Source organism: Megascapheus bottae, chromosome 8, assembly GCF_031878675.1.
Source record: "Megascapheus bottae isolate mThoBot1 chromosome 8, mThoBot2.hap1, whole genome shotgun sequence".
NCBI lineage: Eukaryota > Metazoa > Chordata > Mammalia > Rodentia > Geomyidae > Megascapheus > Megascapheus bottae.
Window position 1 is genome coordinate 55743742 of NC_143516.1, and position 18859 is coordinate 55762600.

An 18859-nucleotide genomic window follows, 5' to 3' on the forward strand; every position below is an offset into this window, starting at 1 on the left:
CGCACTTAGTTTTTAGAACATAAACAAACAAAATTAGGTTAAGGGTTTGTATATCACAGATATATATTAATCTATGTAATAAAACATTATGTCTATAGAGTCATAAATTTTTATGTCTATGTAGTTGTGTTTATATTTCCCTTACCATGTCCATAGCACTGGGTATGCAAATATTGAGTCCTCGCTCTTGTACTGTTTGGATCTAATAGCCACATATTAAGGATACCATGCGCCTTTTTGTTTCTTTGGTCTTGACTTATCTCACTATATTTTTAAAACTTTGAGCATAATTACATGCATTACCTCGACTTGTGTAATTCATATCAAAGTAGACTTGCATCTTAATAGTATCCAGGGATGGATTCTTACTATCCAATAGCCGAGTCACACACAGCTAGAAAAGAACAGCCAGCAAGTATTTTTGTTACACTCTAGAATATGCTGAGTTATTTTCAGAAACACAGGGACACATCAAAGCAGTAGTTTGCGATGCTTATCCACCAACAACCCCTTTCATTGTTCTTAATCTCCTTGACAACTTCAGGCTTGACAAATCACTCACCCAATAACACATACCAAGTAGTCAGCAATCTGCCTTGTGTTCCCTTCTATCATCACACGCTGGTGGTTAATATCTAGCTGAAGGCAAGAAGCCCAATCTACTTACTAAGTGTGAGTGGTCTAAATATGGAAAGATGCTCCAGAATCCTGGAGTCTAGGGTTTGAACTAAGGTTTGCTTGCTTGGCTGGTAGTCTCCATTTTAGCCAGGCCTCCAAGCCCTGCTTTTTGCTGATTATTTTTGCTGGCTAGTCTCACAGACTTTTCTGTGGATGCTGGCTACAAACCACGGTTCTCTGGACCTCAGGCTTCTGGGTAACTAGATTTCATTACTGGTGCTCCATGAACTTAATTCTTAAAATTGTTTTTCAGAAATACATACTTGTTTTACAAGATTATTTTGCGTTTGATTTTTTCTTTAGCAATGAAAAGCATAAATTATATTGAATTACTTAAATTTTAAAGTAGAGTTATTTAACTTTACAGTACAAGTATATGACAGAAATTGATCATTTTTCAATGTAAAAATTAATAAGATATCAAGATGGGATTATACAAGCTCACTCTTACTAATACAGACCCCAATTTGGAGTAGGAATCATTTAATCAATGCCCCAGGGTCACCTCCAATATTATGGCCAATAATATTATGGTCCTGGGCACTGTCCCTGCGCTCTTCAGATCAAGGCTAGCACACTACCACTTGAGCTATAGTGCCACTTCTGGTTTTCTGGTGGTTAATTGTAGATAAGAGTCTCATAGGACTTTCCTGCTCCATCTGGCTTTGAACCTTGATCCTCAGATCTCAGCCTCCTAAGTAGTTAGGATTAGAGGCATGAGCCACTGGTGCCCAGCTAACAATTCTGTTTCTGGATAAAGAATTGACTCTTATCTCCAATTAATCAGCAAAAAGCCAAAAGTGGAGACATGCCTCAAGTAGTAGAGTGCCAGTCTTTAGTGGAAAAAATTCGAAGAGACAATGCCTAGGCCCTTAGTTCAAGCCCCAGTACAGAGAGAGAAAGAGAGGAAAGGAGAGAGGAAGAGAGAAAGAGGGAGTGAGGGGGGAGGAGAGGGAAGGAGGGGGGAGGAGGCGGGGGAGGAGGGAGGAGTGGGGGGAGAGACTGACTCATTGGTGCACATATTCTGTTCTTGGCCTTCCCCATCTTTCCACCTCCAGGTAGATTAACTACTTTGTGAGCATGGATGAAAGTCACATGGCAGCCCAGGCAAACAGGACATTAGATGGTACATGAATAGATTTTGTGTTTGCCAGTCCTGGGCATGAGCTCAGGGCCTGAGCACTGTCCCTGGATTTTCTCAAGGCTAGGGTTCTACCACTTGAGCCACAGCACCACTTCTGGCTTTTTTCTTTGTATGTGGTACCAAGGAACTGGACCTGGGTCTTTCTGCATGCTAGGCAAGCACTCTACCACTGGGCCAAACTCCTGGTCCCCAAATCCCTCATTTATTTGTATCATTTTCATAGCCTTTCTTATGCAGCTAGCACAAATGAATACTGTATTTAAAAGTAAGATAAAAAGTAATTTCAAGCGAGCATTATTGGATAATAACCTTAACAAGTTTCTGCACATCACTTTTGATGAGGGTTCTATCCATGTTAAAGGCATTACTGGGATCCAGGACAACAGCTTTCACCTGGGAGGAAGAGTGTCCTTATTACTGAGAAATTCACTCAAAACATCCCCATATTCTTTTTTTTTTTTTTTTTGCCAGTCCTGGGCTTGGGCTCAGGGCCTGAGCACCGTCCTTGGACTTTTTCTCAAGGCTAGAGCTCTACCACTTGAGCCTCAGCACCACTTCAGGCTTTTTTCTATGTATGTGGTACCGAGGAATCGAACCCCGGTCTTCATGCATGCTAGGCAAGCACTTTAACCACTAGGCCAAACTCCCGCCCCCCCCCATATTCTTTTACATTTCCACTTTCTACAGCCATTATCTCATGATTTCCTAGGGCTTGATATTTTAAGCCTTATAACTCAATTTGTCAAACCTTACATTTGTAGGTGAAGAAAAGCAGCAGTCAGAGCCAGGAGTTTGGCCTAGTAGTAGAGCAGTTGCCTAGCATGCCTGAAGACCCAGGTTTGATTCCTCGGTACCACATACATAGAAAAAGGTGGAAGTCGTGCTGTGGCTCAAGTGGTAGAGCTGTAGCCTTGAGAAAGCCCAAGGACAATGCTCAGGCCCTGAGTTCAAGCTCCAGGACTGGCAAAAAAAGAAAAAAATCTCTGAGAAGTTAAGATTTGACAATGATAAAAAGTCACAAGAAACAGTAATATAAGCACTAATGAAATTTCTTTAATTTAAAAACACTAGGGGATTTTTTTTCCATAATTCTGATTTAAGTATGAACTCTGCCAAGTATAAAACAATGAGTAATAAGCTCAAATAACTAGGAAGTGTGAGAAATGTAAAATTCAAGTCTCTCCACTTCCTAGGAAATGTCCTTAGGACCTAATAATAAACATGTCTGAAAGTAAGGCTCCACACACATCGTGAGAATCGCTTAACAGTTTTTGAAAATTCAATTTTCTCCTACAAAATGGCTGTCTTTCTACAAATTCAATAGTGAAGAAACAAACATGACATGAAGTATAAAAGAATAACACTACAAATACATCCATAAAATGTAGCTGCTCATAACACTATACATAGTAAATAACTTCTAGACTACTTCATATAGAGAAGCAATCTGTCCCCTCAGTTCTAAAAATACTTCTCCCCTTTTTTGACAGTACTGGGGCTTGAACTCAGGGCCTGAGCACTGTCATTGGACTTTTTTTCAAGGCTAGAGCTCCACCACTCGAGCCACAGCACCACTTCCAGCTTTTTTCTATGTATGTGGTACCAAGGAATCGAACCCAGGTCTTCGTCCATGCTAGGCAAGCACTTTAACCACTAGGCCAAACTCCCGGCCTTCACAACTTCCCTTTTATCTAGTTTCTTTTTGTCTGTTTAGAAACAGTTAACCAGAACTGGAAAAGTATTTGTTTTTTTTTCTTTCTTTCCTATCTTTCTCCTTTAGGGATTTTTCATGACAACAAAAACCTTATTTCTAAATCTTACTAAGAAGAAAATGCTGACCCTTTTTTCTTATTGTTATTTGCTGCTTCAGTAATGGAAACAGCATTTTTTAAGATAGATACTGGCACAGAAATGCAGAGGCAAAGGGTGAACAAATATGGCAGTAGTACTCATGGAAGGGGTGACAGTGCCCAAAAAGAAATGTACTTTTTACCTTATTTATGTAACTGTACATCACCTTTATAATAATAAAAATGTTTAGAAAGATACTGAAATTGTCTCAGTGGCATTTTGTTCATGAAAATAACAGAGCTGTGTTTTAGGTCAAGCATTCTGGAGAAACTTCAGCTGCTCCCTCAGAAGAGCTCAGAGGATGGGGGCTTATGTAGCTTAGAAACCAAGTTCTTGGCTGGGAATGTGGCTTATGGGGGTAGAGTGCTTGCCTAGCACTCTGAGGCCCTGGGTTAGATTCCTCAGGACCACCTAAACAGAAAAAATAAATAAAACAACAACTTAAAAAAATTCCTCTCCAGAAACCAAGGTCCTGACATTTGATCATCAGAAATTGCACTGCTCTCTGTGTGTGGCAATATTGCGTGAAGATTGCAAGGTTTTACCCAATGGTGACCATATACAGCTCACAATATTAGAGTTTTAAAAGGTATTTTTCCACTAATTTGATTATTTTACTATGTTTTTGACAAAAAGATATCTAGGAAAACTATGCTAAACTGTAAGGAAAATGAGCATCACATTTAGTTTTTGTTAATCAATAATTTATTTTTAAAAAAGTTATTCTTACCATGAAAGCAACCACAGTTTCAGAAACAATTTCTCCTTGGGCTGCACATTCCTGTTCTATTTCCCGTATGATGTTCTTTATAACACTTTCAGCTTGCGTGGGAGGCATTCTGGCTAAATAAAGCAATAAGTGGTTCGTAATAAATCCATTTACATATCATTTTCTCCTCTTCAGAGTTCTCCTCCACTCTTATTTATAATCATAATATTGCCGACTAACCTATTATCATCATAATTCTTAGTATCCAGGTCTCTTCTGGTTCCCCCAACCCCCATGGACTTTGTTGATGACAAAAAACAACTGAGACATCAAAAGACTGACCAGATTTCTTATTTGTTTAAATGATGGTGGCTATCAAAGGTGAGTTTACCTATTGTAGTTGTTTAAATTTTTTTTTGGAAGGGAGGAAAGACTTTGGTAAGAAGCCAACTCTGTGAGAGTAGCAAAATACAGGTGGACAAGGAAAGGCTTATTCCAGCACATTCTCTAAGCGACCTTTCATAATTGTAAGGGAGTTCTGCGGTAAAATAAAAACAAACCTCTTGCTCAGATCATCTAATTTCTCTTTTCTGCCTATCCAAGTTGAGATCCGCATTTCAGGAAACAAGGGCAACTCAAAACATGAGAGTTGTACACCACAGCAGAAAAGGAACTCGTAATTAATCCCATTGGTGATAAACCAATCAAGCTTCCTGATTTGCCGGAGAGTAACTTTCGCGGCTAGAGTGGCACATATAATGAAGGTAACAGAAGGTAAGGTTAAGTCAGCGTTCCTAGAGCACCATTTTGGAGGGGTTTTGCCCCGTTATAAGCCGGATGGTCGAGACCTGACCCATCGGCTGTCCAGCTCTGTGCACACTGAACGGCCTCTTGGGTAGGCGGATTCCTCATCTGAATAACCACGGTACTGTGGCTGCATTTTCCTGACGTTCGGGGACTGGGTGAATCTACCTAGGTGGTAAGCACTTTAAACAGCTCCTTGGAATAGGTACTCAAGTAGTTACGAGTGCGCATGCGTAGGGCTGTGGGGTTTGGGGGTATTTCTGCTAGGGCCAGGCCCCGCGGTTGCTAAGGACGCTCCTCCGGTTGCTGGGAGAGCGAGTGGCGCCAGCAGGGGGCGGCCCAGGTCTGACCTGCGGACTTGGGCGCCTCCGAAGAAAGTCTCCGCCGTTTCCACTCAGGGACCACGGACCTCCGGCTCTGCTCGCTGCCGGACGCTCGTGTTCTCGTGACGTACACCCGCCGTTCAAGGGCGCCGAGCCCCGAAAGGACCGACCTTGACCGGAGTCCGGAGCTGCCGCGGAGCCCAAGCCCTCTCCTGCGCCCTAGCGGCTGCTAGTTGCTCTAAGTGGTGGACGCGTAACCATGGAGACAGAGCTCTCGAGCCGAGGCGGAGCCTTCTGGGGGTGGGCGGGGCCTTGGGAGGAGGCGGGGTCTCGGGGAAGGCGGGGCCAGTTGAAACAGACAAAACAGAGGACCCAAATCCTAGGCCGGAAAGGGTTGCTTACCAACAACCTCAGCGATTAAAACTCAAAAACACAAGATTGCCTAAAAGAGCAACTTGCTAGGGTGGGAACTTGTAGTTCTTATAGCACTATCTAGTGTTAATAGTGTTGTGTCTTGTTACCAAAAACAGTCTGCAGCAGGTTACGCCAAGATGCTAAAAGGGAAAAGTGCTTTCAAGATCATGAACGAAGCCAGGCACCGGTGGGTCACACCTGTATTCCTAGCTACTCGGGAGGCCGAGATGTGTGTGAGGATCGATCGCAGTGCAAAGTCAGCAGGAGCCAGGTGGTCCCACGCCTGTAATCCTAGTTACTTCAGGAGGCTGAGATCTGAGAATTGCTGTTCAAAGCCAGCCCGGGCACTAAAATCCGTGAGGCTCTTATCTCCAATTTAAGTGGCGCTGTGGCTGAAGTGGTAGAGTGCTAGCCTTGACTGAAGAGCTCAGGGACAGCTTCCAGGCAGATTCAAGCCCCAAGATCGATGAGAGAGGGGGAGGAAGGGAAGGGGAGGGGGAAAGGACAATGAAGTTTTATGTCTTTTAAATGAGTTGGAAAGTTTCCCTGGCTACAGAAGGCTGACATTGTACTGACTGAGCAGAGGGTTAGAGGCTCTTGGGAGAGGAGGAGTGAGGTGGAAATGATATACCCCGATTGGAATGATCTCTCCTATTCTGTAAAGCACTAAAAGGACAGACTTTAAAAGAAAAATATTTTCTCTGCCCGGCTTTGTAATGCACAGATTCTCAAATTTGTGAGCTTTTTTTTTTCAATCTCCTTTCACCTTTGCTGAACTTTCTAAAAGATCCACATTAGAATAGCAGGAGCTGTTTCCCTGTCATTGAATAAATGCCAGGGATTCTGCTGGATTGTTTCCACTGCATAGTCCTTCAGCTGGGAATACCTATGGTTTGAGTTGACAGACAATAATAGCAATTTGTTTTCAGTTAAATTCATTTGTTAAATATTCTTAATATTTTACTACTGTCCTACAATATTAAATGCATGAAATTTTCCCTACTCATTCAAATATCTGTTAAGCTTATAAATGTGTTAAAAATAGTTTAGTGTAGTCATGCAGAATGGCACATGTCTAATTCCAGTGCTCAGGAGACTGATAGGTGTATTATTCATTTAAGACTAGCTTAGAGTACATAGCAAGACCCTGACTCTCTCTATATAGTTTACTTGGATGCTTTCCATTATAAAAACTAAACCTACTCTTTCACTTTTTTTGTGTATATGTGTGCCAGTTCTGGAGTTTGAACTCAGGGTCTGGTCGCTGTCCCTAGTGTGTTTGTATTGTTTTGTGGTCAAGGTTAGTGGCCTACCATTTTAGCCCCAGCTCCATTTCTGGCTTTTTCTGTCAGTTAATTGGAGATAAGAACCTCATAGAGTTTCCTGCACAAGCTGGCTTCCAACTGTGATTCTCATGTCTCAGCCTCCTGGGTAGCTAGGATTACAGATATGAGCCTCTTTAATGATTTCCCCCCTAAGGAAAAAAACTATTGATAGTAGACTTATTTTTTTCCTTAGGGGGATAGCTGGTGCTGGGAGTTAGGCCTAGTGATAGAGTGCTTCCTGGTATGCACAAAGATGTGGGTTTGATTCCTTGGTCCCACATACATAGAAAAAAGTCAGAAATGGTGCTGTGGCTCAAGTGGTAGAGCTCTAGCCTTGAGAAAACCCAAGGACAGTGCTCAGGCCCTGAGCCCAAGCCCAGGACTGGCAAAAAAAAAATAGGATAGCTTTATGAGCCAAGATGGCTAGGTGGCAGCTCAGTCTATCAGCTGAGTTCTTTTGGGAGATCCACTTGATAAAAAGAGAGGCTAATTACTCTACTTCCAACAATACTACTTCCTATACAAAGCAGAGATCTGTGGCACTTCATATCATAGATTGGGGAATGGTGGCATGTCACTGCTGTCACTGTTGAACCCCGATTTTTGGAATTGCTAGATATCCAAATCTGTACAGCCTACAAGCATGTGCAAATGAGGCGCTGTTAAATCCAAATCTCTATGACAGAATTCGGAGCCATGAGTCCTGCCAAGGACCTCACTTCCATTCCCAGATGGAAAAACACAAGTTGACAAGGCGAACGCAGCTGCTAAGAAGGGAGATGTTCCTTCCTGCTGTTTTAATGCCATCTTTCATACCAGGGGGAAACATTGCTTCCAAATTCAGCTCCAGAATATAAAGTATGAGACAACTACTTAAATGAGTTAAGATTTCCTGTGTAGAAATGGAGAGACAAAGGAGGACCAGATGCAGCAGTGGTATTCACTCACTAGATACTATGTTGAAAATGAAATATACAATTCACATTGAAAATGAACTACACAACTTGGGAGTGGGGATGGGAGGGAAAAACTGGGAGACAGCAGGGGAAAGGGTAACATCAAAAGAGAACTGTACTCTTTACTAGGTTTATGGAACTGCAACCTCTCTGTGTATCACCTTGATAAAAACATTTTTTTTAAAAAAATTTCCTGGCTGGCCTGACACTAGAGCTTTCTCATGTGTAAGGGAGCCGCTTGGTGGCTTAAAAAGGCACTACAATTACTAATTCTTCCACACCTCCAACTATACAATTGCATACACTCAAAATGCAAGATCTACGGATTCTCCTATAAAGAAGCTGACAAAAAAATTTTTTTTTGGCATTCGTGGAACTTGAACTCTGGGCATTGTCCCTAAGCTCTTCAGCTCAAGGCTACCACCCTATCCATTAAGCCACACCACCACTTCTGGTTTTCTGGTGGTTAATTGGAGATAAGAGTCTCATGGACTTTAGTGCCTGGGCTGGCTTTGAACCATGATCCTCAGATCTCAGCCTCCTGAGTAGCTAGGATTACAGGCGTGAGCCACCTCTCTGGGCAAAAAATAATTTTTTTTAGAAAGAAATAATGCACAGTATCCTGGAAATCAGAAACTATCCATTAAGTACTTATCTATTTATCCACATACAATGATCAACACTGGAATTAAAACATTATCTGCAGTAATTAATACTCCTTCCAATTTCCTTCTCAGCATTTTGGATAATACTATTCCTTCCTGAATTTGGTCTTGCCTGTCCCAATCCTATCTAAGCTTCAAGATCAGTGGAGCCTTACTCTTCCATGGAGAGCCTCTCCAGCTCTAGCCCGAATTGGCATGGCCTACTCTCTGCTTTGACTTCTGTCTGGCTGCCCTGTTCCTGAGCCCTCACATCCCCTGGGGCACATACTACCACCAAGGATCTATATTAGCTCTGTTAGGTTGTGACTAGTATAATTTGTACTTGACAAAATGGAAACTGAAGCCTAGAGAAGTTTTGAAAATGAGGGGCCGGAAGTTTGGCCTAGTGGTAGAGCGCTTGCCTAACATGCACAAAAACCTGGGTTTGATTCATTGGTACCACATCCGTAGAAAAACTGGAAGTGGTGCTGTGGCTCAAGTGGTAGAGTGCTAGCCTTGAGGAAAGTCCAATGACAGTGCTCAGGCCCTGAGGTCAGGCCCCAGGACTGGCCAAAAAAAAAAAAAAAAAAAGCGGCTCATGCCTGTAATCCTAGCTACTCAGGAGACTGAGATCTGAGGTTTGCAGTTCGAAGTCAGCCCGGCACCCAAGACTGAGAGACTCTGATCTCCAATTAATCACTAGAAAATGGGTAGTGGGGCTATGGCTCCAGGGGTAGGGCAGTAGCCTTGAGCTCAAGAGCTCAGGAACAGCACCCAGGCCCACAGGTCAAGCCCCATGTTCCACAAAAAAGAAAGAAAGAGGGAAAAAAAGCAAGCAAGCAAGAAAGGAAATGTCCAAGGTCAGTGAATCTCCTACTCAGCAGTTTCAAGATGTAAGCCTTTGCCATGCTCCCATATGGGAGCATGAGGGCCACATTCTGAATTTCTTTTGTTGATGACTATGGTATACCTATATTCAGGCTGGGATCTTACGACTGATGTTTACAGTTTTACCACAGTCTACCAATTTCCCAGCAAAGTATGATGGTAGTTTCTCCCCCCTTCCTATTAATCGGGCTGATTAAAAATGAAATGGGCTGGCTCACACCTGTAATCATAGCTACTTAGAAGACTGAGATATGAGGATTGCAGTTTGAAGCTAGTCCAGAGGGGAAGGTCATGAGACTCTTATCCTCAATTAACCACTAAAAAGCTAGAGTGGAGAGTGTAGTTCAAGTTAAAGAGTGCCCATCCTTGAGTGGAAAACTTAAGGGACAGCACCCAGGTCCTGACTTCAAGCCCTAGTATTGGCATGAAAAAGAGAAGAAAGATCCATCAGAAAGAATGACATAGCCTCATTTAAGGAAATGGAAAGAGTTGGCAAGAATTGTGCTAAGCAAATAAGGGAGATCCAAAGAAACATAGGCTGCATGGTTTCCCTCATTTGTATTAGAATGTGCCTACAAATCTACAAGTAAACCCAATGGATAGTAAAAGACAATTACACTTGGACATGATTGATTAAATGGCACATTCTCAATGAGAACAAAGAAGGGTGCTCTTAGGAGATGATCACAGGGCTCAATAGCTGTGTGTTTATGATTGGAGGAAATGAACTCCAAGAAAGAAAAACAAAGGTTTTGTTTTTTGGTTATTGTTGTTGTTGTTGACATGGGACTTGAACTCTGGGCCTGGGCATTGTCCCTGAGCTCTTCAGCTCAAGGCCACTGCCCTACCCCTGAAGCCACAGTCCCACTTCCCATTTTCTAGTGATTAATTGGAGATCTCAATCTTGGTCTCAGTCTTGGATGCCTAGGCTGGCTTTGAACCGCAACCTCAGATCTCAGCCTCCTGAGTAGCTAGGATTACGGGCGTGAGCCACCACACCCTGAAAAGGTTATTTTTATTGTACTGTTTTCAGTTCACTTTTTTTCTTTTTCTTTTGGTTTATTCCTTTTTGTTGCTTTTTTTAAAATTTCTGAACCCTTTGTCTTGTATATAAGTTTATCTGATTTGGGGAGCAAAAGGAGATGCACAGAAACAAAGAATGAACCAAAGCCAGACCCTGGTGGCTCAAGCCTGTAATCCTAGCTACTCAGGAGGCTGAGATCTGAGGATCACAGTTCAAAGCCAGCCCTGCATAAAAGTCCGTGAGACTTTTGTCTCCAATTAACCACTAGAAAATTAGAAGTGGTACTGTGGCTCACTGTGGTAGAGTACTAGCCTTCGGCTAAAGAGCTCACGGACAGTGCCCAAGACCAGAGTTCAAGCCCCACTACTGACAAAAAAAAAGAATGAACCAGCCTGGCGCAGTGGCTCACACCTATAATCTCAGCTACTCAGGAAGCTGAGATCTGAAGATTGTGATTCAAAGCCAGCCTGGGCACAAAAGGACCAGAGATCTCCAATTAACCTCTAGAAAATGGGAAGTGGGGCTTGGCTCAAGGGCAGGGTGGTAATCTTGAGCGGAAGAGCTCAGGGACAGTGCCCAGGCTGAGTTCAAGCCCCATAACCCTCCAAAAAAAAATGAACCAATTCAGCAGTGATATTTACTAGAAATGGACGTTATATACATCTTCGGGGGTGGGTCAGGAGGAGAAAATCTGTGAGAAAACAAGAGAGGAAGTAACACTGTTCAAAAAGAAATGTCCTCATTACCTGACTTATATAACTCTGTGCATCACCTTTACAATAAAACTTAAAAAAAGAAAGAGAGCTTCAACAAGATACAGGAGCTATAATGAGGAACTTGTGCTAAACATGTACAATAAGCCTGACACTGTGTTAAACATTTTATGTATCATTTAATCCTGAAAATGAGTTATTTCAGCAGGGAATTATTATTATTATTATTATTATTATTATTATTATTTTCAGGGGCTTGAATTTAGGGCCTGGGCACTGTCCTTGAGCCTTCTCGAAGGCAGTGCTCTACACTTAAGCTAAGGTACCACTTCTGGCTTTTTCTGTGTCTGTAGTAATCAAAGAATCAAACCCAGGGCTTTTCTGTGTTTGTGGTAATCAAGGAATTGGACACAGGAATCGAACCACTCTACCACAAACTCCTGGCCCTCAGCAGGGAATTATTGTACATATTTTATAAATGAGAAAGTGGAAGCACAGAGATGGAGTAACTTGCCTAAGGTCAGACAGTCTCAGCCTATGTGTGACATAGATGTCATCTCACAGGTGCTTTGTGAAAACATTTGTGTGCAAGATGATTGACGAATGGCAGAGAATATACCTTAAAAAAGGACTTCTTTCAAGAGCCATGACTTCTAATCCTGTAGAATTCATTTAGGCCAGAGTCTGCACAGAAAGGCTCATGCACATTTCCTCCAGATGGTGAGTTTTATCCCTTCAGGGCGCTCAAAAGACACAGCTGCCGTTCTAGATATGGCCTCATGGGGGCACTGCTCTCCTTTTAACAAACTCATTTTAAAACATCCTTTAGGATTTAAATTTAAATATTTAAACCAGGATTACTAACATCCAGAGTAATAAAACAAATTAAGGAAGAGATATAATACAGAGCACCATAATCTGTTTACAAGATGTGACCCCCGCCCCCCCTGACTGTTTGAGGCTTGAACAAAATAGAGCAAAATTGGGCTTACAAAGGAATGAAATAGAAGTCTCTTGAAGAGGTGAGAGTTCAGCATTTGTGTTTAGTGTGAGGGCTAATCTCTTTCCTGTATGCTGGGCATTGTGGATGACCCCTCTCTTGGAGTTTTGCCCTCTCTTCAGCCAGTGGCTACAGGAATGTGACCTGTATTCATCTTATTATCTGAAAGTGTGTGTGTGTCTCCCAAATTCATGTGTCACACATGACTGGTGTTGGTGAACTAGGCCTTTGGGAGGTAATCAGGTCATAAAGGTCAAGCCCTCCTCCATGAGATTTACACCCTTACTGAAAAGGAGCTGGCTGGCCCATCCTGACATGGGCGGCCACACAGAGTCTTCAACCAGACACAGAATCTGCTGGTACCTCCCGAACCATGGTAATTTCTGTTATTTGTGAATTACCCAGTCTAAGGTGTTGTTGCTATGCAGCTCAAATGGACACCAGAGCACCACAACAAGTCTAATTTGTGCATTATAATTACAGAGGTCTAGGTGGTCACAAATGAACTCCTTAGGTCAGGGTGTCAGGATGAAAGGCATTCACTTACTAGGGTGTGTGTCCAAGCACTCAAGAGAAACCAAGTTAATGAGACTGTAGGCAGGAGCACACTCTGTCAGTCCTGGGAACATGCGCACAGGAACCTGCGAGCACAGAGCAGGAAGGTGGCAGGTGCATTTTGGTTTCCAGAAACTGTAATTTAATGCCTAGATGGCTAGGAGGTGAGACAGCTAGATTGCATGTGGAGGCAAAATGGAGAATGCCACATGTTTGTGAGCACTTCACACTGCACACTTCACACTGCACCAAACATGTTTGTCCCCAGCTACTGGGTTGAAGAATCAGCCTCATCACTATAGGTGTTCAAGAAACTACTCATTCATTTACCCTACATCCCTGATCTATGTTTTTCTTTATATAATAAATGACACAACTATTGCTTCTTTCCTCTCTCTTTTCCTCCCTCTCTCTCTTTTTCTTCTTCATTTCTCCCTCCCTCCCTCCCTCCCTCGCTCCCTCCCTCCCTTCTTCCTTCCTTTTTTCCTTCCTTCCTTCCTTCCTTCCTTCCTTCCTTCCTTCCTTCCTTCCTTCCTTCCTTCCCTTCTTTCTTCTTTTTCCTTCCTTCCCTCCCTTCCTCTCTCCTTGCCTGCCTGCCTGCCTGTCTGCCTTCCTGCCTTCCTTCCTTCCTTCCTTCCTATCTTCTTTTTTTTAATGCCTATCCTGGAACTTGAACTCAAAGCCTAGGAGCTTTGTGCTCGTCTAGTGCTCCACTACTTGAGCCATTGCTCCACTTCCCTTTTTTTTGTAGTTAACTGGAAATAAAAGTCTAATGAACTTTTTTGCCTAGGCTAGCTTTGAACCATGATCCTCAGATCTCAGTATCCTAAGTAGCTAGGATTACAGAGGCCCAACCTACAACTATTTCTTAATCTGTAATAATGTTTTATCTACAAGATTCTTTTCTAGAGCTTGCCTTTGGTATTCATTTGGACTTTGCCCTCTTCTGAATCCTTACCTCATTCAGCCTCATATAAATTCCATGTCCTCTACCAGTTCCATCTAACCCAGCGTATCCCAAATGTTTAAAGTTCAGTAGGCTCAGTAGTTATCAGGGAAAATAAATGAAATAGCTTATTCTACTTAAAAACATTCCCTTCTTGCTCAGTTATTGATAAAGTACTGATTCTGTTTCTTGGTGGAAGTAATTCTATAAGAAGATCTTCCATAATCATCTTTTATATCTGTGATCTCTTCAGATAGAGCTAGGCCCTAGAATCCAGAGCAGGTCACATCTGGCCTGCTCCTCTCCCTGTTTGTGGATGTATGTCAGTCATCTTTTCATTGCAGTGGCAAGAATATCTCAGAAAGTCAACTTGAACAACTGATTTTGCCTCTCAATTCATGGTCACTTGGCACCATTGCTTCTGGGCTGACAACATCACAGCAGGGAGCTTGTGATAAAGTAGTTTACCTTATGGTGGACAGGAGGGAGGGCAGGAGGGACTGGGGGAGGGCAGGAAAGATATACTCATCAGATCTATCCCCTGCCACTTCTTTCAACTAGCTACCACTTCCTATAGCTTCTACCACATCCCCTAGGCCATGCAATTATTAACCCATCAATGGATGAACCCATGAGAGCCCTTTAGTATCTGATCACATTGCTGTGCCTAATCCTCAATGTGAGAGACTCTGCAAGATATTTTAAGACCTAAACAACAACTTGCAAGCTAAGAGTGGGCTTCATATTGTTAAGGACTTGGGAAAAAGCCTATGAACAATAATATTTTTATGACATAGGACATTCAGATTGCAATATCCATAAAATGTTTCATTAGAAATGGCATGCCTATTCATTTATGTAGCATCTAAGATTTGTTTGATCAGCAAAGAAATAGTTGAATAGTTGCAACAGAGATTGTTGACCTGTGAAGACTAAATTAGTTTCTATTTGATTCTTTACAGATGATGTTTGCCAGTCTCTGGCATACTGTAACAGATTCCCTTGTGTTGTATTTTGTGTCTTATAACAAAATGCCCAAGACTAGGTAACTTACAAAGAAATTTAGCCCATGAATTTGAGAGCTGACGTGACCTCTAACAGGGCTTTAGGTTCCTTTGCATGTCACAGGACGGCTTCACTTTGAATTTCCGTCATCTAGAAAGTATTCAATTATGTATTTCTCTGAATGGCTCCAAAAATATGACAATAATGTTAGGGGAAAAAAATGACATTTGGATCTAGACTTGAAAGAGAATGTAGTTGATAGCATTGGTAAGAAGATCTCTCTAAAGAAAATGTGTCTAGTTACGCGATCATTGTTTTTTAAAGTGTTACTGATGCTTTACTAAGGTTCGAAACATTTGATCCACCAATGTCCTCAATTTGCTAACAAGGTAATATCATTAATGGCCACAGAAGGTCATCTAGGAGATTCATGGCATTTACTCTGGCAGTAAAGGCAATACATTTTCAGCTCAAATTTCTTAGCAACTAAGAAATTAATTTTGTTAAAATTCAAAAGCTCTTTCCTCTAAAAGCTACTGTGCTTTCTGTTATCAAGTTCAGGGAAAATATCCCCCATAGACAAGTGTCCTATTTCCTTTTTCCAGTCTTAACACTAACCATAGTCCTGTATTTCCTTTTAATAATTTTTATGACTTTATACATTCTCTATTTTATTTTGTTTGCAGTACTAGTGCACTTTTTTTTGTCAGTTGTGGGACTTGAATTCTGAGCTTGAGCGCTGTCTTTGAGCTCTTCAAATCAAGGCTACCACCTTACCCCTTGAACCACAGAACCACTTCCTGTTTTCTGGTGGTTAATTGGAGATAAGAATCTCTCAGACTTCTGTGCAGGTGCTAGTTTTGAACTGTGATCTTCAGATCTCAGCCTCTGAGTAGCTAGGATTACAGTCCTGAGCTACCGGCACCTGGCTTGCCTTCTTGTCTTCTTAATTCACCAACCTCTACAATATCTGTGGCCTTGATAGCATCTTTAGTGAATCATTGCCCAAAATAAAAAGAGGGGACGTGTTCAATAAATTCTCCTTGGAGCCGGGATGGTGGCCTAGTGGTAGAGTACTTGCCTAGTATGCACGAAGCCCTGGGTTTGATTCCTCGGTACGATATACATAGAAAAAGCTGGATGTAGTGCTGTGGCTCAAGTGGTTGAGCTCTAACCTTGAGAAAGTCCAAGGACAGTGGTCAGGCCCTGAGCTCAAGCCCAGGACTGGCAAAAAAATTGCAAGTAAATAATTTTTCCTCCAGCTGAATTTCTGATTTCATAGAAAGAATCGAAGAGAAACATTAACTCTTCATAGATATCACTTGTGCATAATGGCAGTTAAAACTGTTTAGGAGAAAAAAAAGACAGCATGCCGGAAGTTCTCCTGCCCCAGTGCACCCACTTCATCACCTGCTCCTTGATCCGGCTAAGGCTGATTGAGTCCTCCATCTTCATCTTTTAAACGGTGTCCTTCAAATGAGCTTGCTCAGTTTTTTTTTTCTTTTTGCCAGTCCTGGGGCTCAAACTCAGGGCCTGAGCACTGTCCTTGGCTTTCCCAAGGTTAGAGCTCTATCACTTGAGCAACAGCACCACTTTCAGCTATTTCTGTGTATGTACTACTGAGGAAGCAAACCCAGGTCTTTGTGCATGCTAGGCAAGCACTCTTACCACTAAGCCCCAGCTTCTTCAGCTTCTGATGTTCTAAATATGTAACTATAGGCTCCCAGAATAAAATCTTTACGCTCTTCTTTGATTGCAGAGAACATTGCTTTGGAAATAATTCCTGTGCTCATCTGACCTCTACTCTTATTCCTTGCTACTTATGCTTATTTTGGCTTTGGACTTTCCAAGATGTTGTACTGTGAGCTCCAATGCAGAAAACCAGGCAGGCACATAGTCACATAGAACAAAGAAAAGTTTATTGCCAGCAAAGACACTGACAAGGCCAATTCTCACAGGGAGCAAAGGTTCCTGTATGTCTGAGGTGACTACTTATAATCCATGGTGGTAGGGGTGTCTCCCCTAAGAGGCAGGCATCTGGTGTGGACCTGCCAGCTTAGGACTTCATCATGGTGGCTAGTACTTATAGCAGGTAGTAGACAGGGGTTTAGCAGTTGCCCAGGCCTGAAAGTCACTCTAAGGGGACCTTACTGCCTTATATGGTCACAGCTGCCCTAAAGGAGGGCCATCTCAAGGTAAAAGGAGGTGGAAGCTGATTATTTATTTACTTCGTAATTGGGCCTAGTGGTGCCTAGGAGAAGAGCATGCTAAGCTAAGCAAGGAGCCTGATGTACTAACATGTGTTAGTAGGGTTGATATAGGTTCTGCTCCAATTAGCTGATTGGCTTTGAGAGAATGCCTCAACTTCCAACTTTAAACTATAATGTGATTATCATGTTCCATACATGTACACATGTGGAGAGATGGTGGTTTGTAACATCTGTCAAATTGGGTAGCAACCACTTCTGTCCTGCCTTTCTTCTACATTTCTGGTGAACAAGGTACATTGCAAAGCAGTATAGCCATAATTTCCTGCTCTTCAGCAGTCCATCATCTTGCAGTTGTCCCATGATCTCTAGAACAGAGACATTATACCAGGCAGAGGCCACACTGCAACTATAACCAAGCTGCTGCTTTTACCCTAAGGAAAGCCTACAATGACATCAAAAATCCATCCAAAGCTTGCTCAAGAATGGAATTTTGCACTAGGCACTGGTGAATAACACCTGCAATCCTAGCTACTCAAGAGGCTGAGATCTGAGGATCATGGTTCAAAACCAAGCCAGGGGACCGGGAGTTTGGCCTAGTGGTTAAAGTGCTTGCCTAGCATGCATGAAGACCCGGGTTCGATTCCTCGGTACCACATACATAGAAAAAAGCCGGAAGTGGTGCTGAGGCTCAAGTGGTAGAGCTCTAGCCTTGAGAAACTCCAAGGACAGTGCTCAGGCCCTGAGCTCAAGCCCAGGACTGGCAAAAAAAAACAAGCCAGGCAGGAAAATTCCTGAGATTCTTCAGTTAACCACCAAAACCCAGAAGTGGAGCTATGGCTTGTCTGGGACAGGGCCCAGACTCTGAGTGCCTAGACCTGGCACTCAGTTACCTGAAACACGCTTTCAGTTTCGTTGTTCTTAGGCACTCAATAATAAGTTGATTATATTAATTATAAGTTGAATAGTTATTAATATTACCTTGCAGTGAGTAAATTTTATGAGAAATTTTAATGATTTTGGTGTTCTTCCATTTTGACTTACTAAATGTCGACATGTTGGTTCAGAACATTGTGCTTCTTCAAGATTTGCAGCATTAACTCAAGGCTCCTTACCCCAGTGTGGGGTTGGCTATTAAACACAGGAGATTTACCATTGTGGAGGAGGATATCTGACCTCTACAGACACATTTTTCTTTCACAACCAGCAAAAATAATTTAGTCTTTGCTGAATTATTTTACACTCAGGTCTGAGATTTCAAATATTGTTTCACCAAATTAGAGGGGATATCACTATTTTTGTTTGTCACACAGTAATCTCTCTACTGCAATTAACATGTCCCTTCACGTCTCATCTACCCAACAAGCACTAGCATAGTTATGTGTTTGGTATAGACACAGGTAAAGACAGACAGACACCCTGGTGTGTTCAGACTCTCTCAAGAAACATTTCCTCCTAATCAGTTTGATTTCTCTCCATGACACTTCTGCTTGATTTTAAATATATTTTTGTTTTGGTGGTGCCAGGACTTGAATTCAGGTCCTTTTGCATTCTAGTCAAGTACTCTACCACTTGAGCCACACCCTTAAATGTCCTTTTGAATATTTTGGCATTCCATCAAAATATTAACTGATAGCCCAATAGTACCCAGCATAAAACTGAGGATCAATCCA

At 42.2% G+C, this 18859-nt stretch overlaps 1 protein-coding gene across 4 annotated transcripts in view; it reads right to left on the bottom strand.

The window, feature by feature from the left end:
- The window catches only part of Cfap206 (cilia and flagella associated protein 206), a 45939-nt gene extending 40188 nt beyond the window's left edge, over nucleotides 1–5751 (bottom strand). For 2 of the 4 annotated variants that reach the window (XM_090338460.1, XM_090338464.1), the window contains exons 1-4: nucleotides 5537–5751; nucleotides 4404–4516; nucleotides 2132–2215; nucleotides 304–394 (exon numbers count right to left, since the gene is read on the bottom strand). In XM_090338460.1, coding sequence (XP_090194586.1) covers nucleotides 304–394; nucleotides 2132–2215; nucleotides 4404–4511 — 283 coding nt within the window. In that variant the 5' untranslated portion in view covers nucleotides 4512–4516; nucleotides 5537–5751. Of the gene's footprint in view, nucleotides 1–303; nucleotides 395–2131; nucleotides 2216–4403; nucleotides 4517–4942; nucleotides 5027–5536 lie in introns of those variants that run through there. The other 2 variants (XM_090338462.1, XM_090338463.1) reach the window with 2 other exon arrangements.
- Between the last annotated feature and the right edge of the window lie 13108 nt (nucleotides 5752–18859).